Below are 5,160 nucleotides of genomic sequence, written 5' to 3'. Positions count from 1 at the left end.
TATACTGTAGTTTGGTGTTTGCTCATGAGCTAAGAGACATGTTCAAGGCTGGATTTGATCAAAACAAAACATGTTGCCTTGTTGATACCAGTATGGAGAGATTTAATACAGAGAGAATAGATATATAAATAGAAGACGTAATGGCCACTAATGTAAAAATCACTTTGTAACTTCATACGGGGCAGAGTTTTGCACTTAGGATGGGATGAAGAAGTAGACAAAGTGACCAAAACACTCTACACACTTGACTACAGTATTTAGAAGATGGTGGGGGGGTTCACATTTCATTGTAGGGATCTTCAGTTGTTGTTGAATATGTTTGCTATTTCAGCCTTGAAAAGAGCATTTAAAAAAAAGCTTCAAAACAGCCCTATGTCCCTATAATATCACAATTCAAGAACAAACAAAAAAAATGAAAATGACACATTGGAATTATCTGTACTGCAATAGTCACATGAATCTCAAGGCCGAGGTATTGTTATTTTGTTTTGGAGTAGCACTGTGCTCTCACACAACTGTACACTCAAAATCTGGGGGAAAAAAAGGTCTGTAATCTGTCTTTACTATATTGTTCCATTGGTCATTTTCATAATTGAATCGTTAAGTTGATTACTAAGCTATTAAGCCCCAGTAATGCTACAGTCAATAGGAAAGTCTTGTTTCCTGCAGTTAATCAAACCCTTGTGAATATACGGGGGAAGGTCAGAATGGCAAAATATAGGCTGTACAGAGGAAGTGATTGCAAAAATGCCCATATTTGTCCTTGTATTGTAGTTATAAGAGATCAGATGTAGCCTCAAAAAACAACAACACCTATCAAATCACACAAAGAAAATTCACTGTTAGTCCTCTGAGACTATCATCCTCTTTTTGATCTCAATTCATAGCAGTAGTTAAGCAAATTTAAGCAAATCACAGATGAAAGACATGTTGTTACAATGGCTGCAAACAACGGAATAGTCTGGCAAAGAAATTCCAAGAGGGTGGTAATCTGGTATAAAAAAAAAAATAAAAAAAAACAATAAGACCCCCTTGTATTTTCTGCCATTTTCCTCCAAAGCTTTTGTCATTCAAAATAGACTTTCTTCCTCCTTTTTTCCTCCTTCTACCTAAAGTGAATAAACAACATCTGCCTTGATTTCGTAGGATGTATTCTGAACCAAACCACTTAGGAGGAATTTCTTGCTAGCCAATTCCCACAAGCTGCTGTCAGTCAGTGGCTGGCACTGCAACACTTAATGCCTTTGTCTGTTCTCCAATTTATCTTGTTAACAGCAAATTGGGCTAACGGTTTAAAGCGCAGAGCTATTGTAAAGAAAAAAATCTAACCAAAAAAATAACCTTAGAGGAATATACTCCCACGGCCGCACAAATAACATATGGCCGCCTTCACTCAAAAATGCATCCCGTGCACTTATAGGGGCTTTAGGTTTACACCATATATAAACTTGATACACAAATTTCCCCTTCTGGAGTCTGTATGCTGATAGTCCTTCTGTCTTGGTAATGCTTTCTTAGTGATAAAGCAAAAAACTGTTTTTTAGTGCACCATCCTATACGGTGGACCCGGTGTGAGTAATTGGCATTTTAAATTACCATACAAACCATGTACGCAAAAGGAAGTAAATCAGATACAACTGTCCTTTTACTATATAGTGCGTATGTGTGTGTGTATGTGTGTGTGTGTCTCACATTTTTACAAATATGCCTATTAATAATACAATTCCCACAGGAGATTACAAGCACCCTGCTGGATTGCCGAAATGTCCTGTGAATTGATGCTTGAGCTCGGGAAATGGTGTTTCTTTACAAATAGTACTTCCCAACGACCAAGAAGGATACTGCATCTTTAAGAGCGCCTAGGCACACACACACACACACACACACACACACACACACACACACACACACACACACACACACACACACACACACACACACACACACACACACACACACACACACACACAAACCAAAAAGAAAAAAGAAACCTATTCCTTTTGCATCTTCCATGCTCTTATTTCAATACTCCTCTCTCCTTGTTCCTCCCTCCACACATCATTAAACATATTATTATAACATGACTGTCAGCCCGCGTCTCTCTTCGCTCCATTCTTGCTCTGCCAGGTAATCAATTTGTCGTCACTCTCTGTAACCCCAGTAAAGTCATCAAGTGAAATGAGTTACAGCTGCAAAGAGCCTTCAAGAAATATACAGCGGTGAAGGGGAGAGAGAGACAGAGAGAGAGAGAGAGGGGAAAAAAAATTGAACACAAGAAAAATGACAACACAGCAAGCAGCAGAGAGCGCCCAGGAATATTCCACCCCACCCCGCTTGATAGCACATCCCAGGTTTTCTTGAAGATGAAATATTAATGCACAATTTGTTTATCTGCAGGCCCACATCTCTCCCCCCTCTCCCTCACCCCCGCCCCATGCAGTTGCCGCTGAGCTGTTAATTTTCTATCGGCACTAGACAACGGATCAGTCAGTCATGAACTCTTCACAGCCATTACCGGCAGACATTTTGATTAAGTATTCCTAATGTAGTGGATAGGAAAGAATGAAAACACTCTGCCTGCCAACTTTTGATTGACCATTAAGCCACTGATGAATGTGCCTGTCAAGCAGGAGACAATTACCTCAACAATGAAGAAACTCTCTTCTGGAAGGCTTATTTCTCCGTAGGGCTGACACATTTTTACTCAGAGTACACAGGCAGAGCGTGTAAAGGGATCACTTAGGCATCTTCTCAAAAAGTTCCTCTTAACAGAAGAACTAAGAAGGGCATTGTTTTTATAGAGAAAAAGGGCGCTTTTTTTTGGAGGCTGAAATGTGGGAAAAAATATTTAGTGTGCAACTTGGATTGAATGCCAACGAGTGTGTGTGTGTGTGTGTGTGTGTGTGTAAGTGCGTACATGTGTATGCTGTAAAACTGTAGAGTGTGCCGGTGGCAGATAAGGGTCTCAGTGTCTTAAGCGGGTATAAAAGAGAGACGCTATTATTGGCAGGGAACAATCGCCATCTGGTTGCTACATCCGCAGCCCATAATAAAGACTGATAACTTCTCAACGCAACACACAACCAAAGTGATTGCATCCTCGTGTACAGCTGAAATACCCATTGATCAATCTAGTTTTTAATCCAAACGACTCCATCACTCATATGTGGGACAGTTTTTAGGGGAACAATTGAAATCATGCGAAAAACAAGAAAGAAAGTGGCTAAGACTGAAGGAAAATAAGGTCAATGTTGTGCCCTTGTGAATTTGAACATTTGTGAAGGAGAAGTTGTGCATTTTTTGTTTGTGGGAAAGAATATATAAATAGACATTAGGTTTGTGTGGGAGGTTTTGGTGTCTATTGGTAAAGAGAGGAAATGCTGAGGCGTCCCAAAAGAGACAAATCTTACAGGATTGCATTACGGAAAGACACAATGAACACAAACGTACACACACACACACACACACACACACATCCAGTTAAACAACTGACACTTTGGCCTAAACTGTACGAACGCCCTCCTCCTTGAAGATGCTATTATTAATTAATCCGCTGCCTCAACAAACTGTCTGTTAATTTGACAAACAAGCTCTGGCCTGCACATAGGGATAATATGGCGGTTTGGCTACGTTTCACTACTGCACAAAAAGTCAAATCTGTATGTTTGGGATGTGTGCGTGTGTGTGTGTGTGTGGGCCTGTCTCTCTCCCTAGAGCAGCATGGATGGGCTGCATTTTGAGTGTCCAAGTGTGTGTGTGTGTGTGAGTGTGTGTGTAAGTGAGAGAGGGAGAAAGAGAGTGTGAGTGAGTGTAACCCATTCTCCATTTGTCCATAAGATTATGAAGAGTTCACACAGAGTTCAGCAGCTACGGATACAGCAGCTCCTCCACATCTTTCAGCCCCTCTCTCTCTCTCTCTCTCTCTCTTTCTAATACTCTCTCTCTCTTTCTCTCCACTTCATGCGGGTCAAATCAAAGACACTGTTTTAAACTGAGCGGAAAAAGAAATTCAACTAAACTTTATGATCAATGATTGACTAAATGCCTTGTGACCCATGAAGTGAAAAACTACACATACTTTTCTGTCAATGAAATCCCTAAGAATAATGATCCTTTGGTCTTTGCGTTATTAGTCTAATTAATTAATATACGGCCATATGCAGACACAGCTTTGATGCTGCAACTCCCCCTACCTATTGTTAAAACATTTGACTTTCTTACAGCAGTTACGTGCCCAAACTAGGGTCCGTGGCCCCTCTTGGGGACCTCGAGATGGTCCCAGATGAAATGAGAATAAGTTGAATTTCTATATTATTTAAAATCACTATAGAAGCATAACATGTTATATTCATCACCACAGTACAGACACAGTAATGTAACTATTTACCTACTAAATCCATTTCAAGTACAAAAACATGTTCATACGAGGCTCCATGGGAGAATATCTCTCTAAATATGGGGGTCTGATTAGATGCGTATCTTATTCGGGGGTCCCACACGATAAAAGTTTGAAGGGGGGGTGGACCCTGCTTTAAACGCAAGCTATCCACATCACCATAATAAAAGATAACCCACAAATATAGCACGTAGGCTACATAGATATTACACAGGTTCATTGGAGATACATTATAAAGAAGAATATCGCTTACCCGCAGCCCGCTTGGGCGCCTGCTGCTTCCTCCGTGGCATTTTCGGTGGGAGTCGCAGTTCACTACTGTGCCCAGGTGAAATCTGAATGCGGTCTACGATAGTCCATGCATAGAGAGAGAGAGATAGTGTGAGTGCGTGCGTGTGTGTGTAGCCTATGCGTGTGTGTGTCTTTATTTTGGCTCTCGGACTATAGTTCAATCTCTCTCACAATGAACTAACAAACAAAAAAAAATCCAGTTTCGGAATCGCTTTCAGGTTTTTCAAACAGATCTTCAAACGGGGCTCGTTCGTTCACCTTCCTCCTTCTCTTTCCTTCTGCCTCCAACGAATGCCAACCGTCTCCTTTTCACCCTGCGTTTTTGTCCATCAGTGCCACATTCTGGTGATCGACGCTTGTCAGTCAGTCAGTCAGTCTTGTCTGACGCGGGCAGTTTTTTTTTCCGCCGTATAAATAGCCCCTACGTGGTTCGGGAATGCGCGTAAAAAGCCGTTTTGGTAAATGGTTACAGT

The 5,160-nt window shown here is 41.1% G+C and overlaps 1 protein-coding gene across 1 annotated transcript in view; it reads right to left on the bottom strand.

Moving 5' to 3' along the window:
- Window positions 1-4,689, bottom strand: part of tshz2 (teashirt zinc finger homeobox 2) — a gene marked incomplete at both ends in the record, with an annotated part of 48,209 nt that extends 43,520 nt beyond the window's left edge. Inside the window, one exon of the mRNA XM_080030409.1 lies at window positions 4,650-4,689. Within this exon, the coding sequence (XP_079886535.1) occupies window positions 4,650-4,689 (40 nt within the window). The remainder of the gene's footprint in view (window positions 1-4,649) is intronic.
- Window positions 4,690-5,160: the final 471 nt, after the last annotated feature.

Source organism: Ammodytes marinus (genome assembly GCF_949987685.1).
Source record: "Ammodytes marinus genome assembly, chromosome: 7".
Taxonomy (NCBI): Eukaryota; Metazoa; Chordata; class Actinopteri; order Uranoscopiformes; family Ammodytidae; genus Ammodytes; species Ammodytes marinus.
This window is presented reverse-complemented; position numbering and strand designations above follow the sequence as displayed.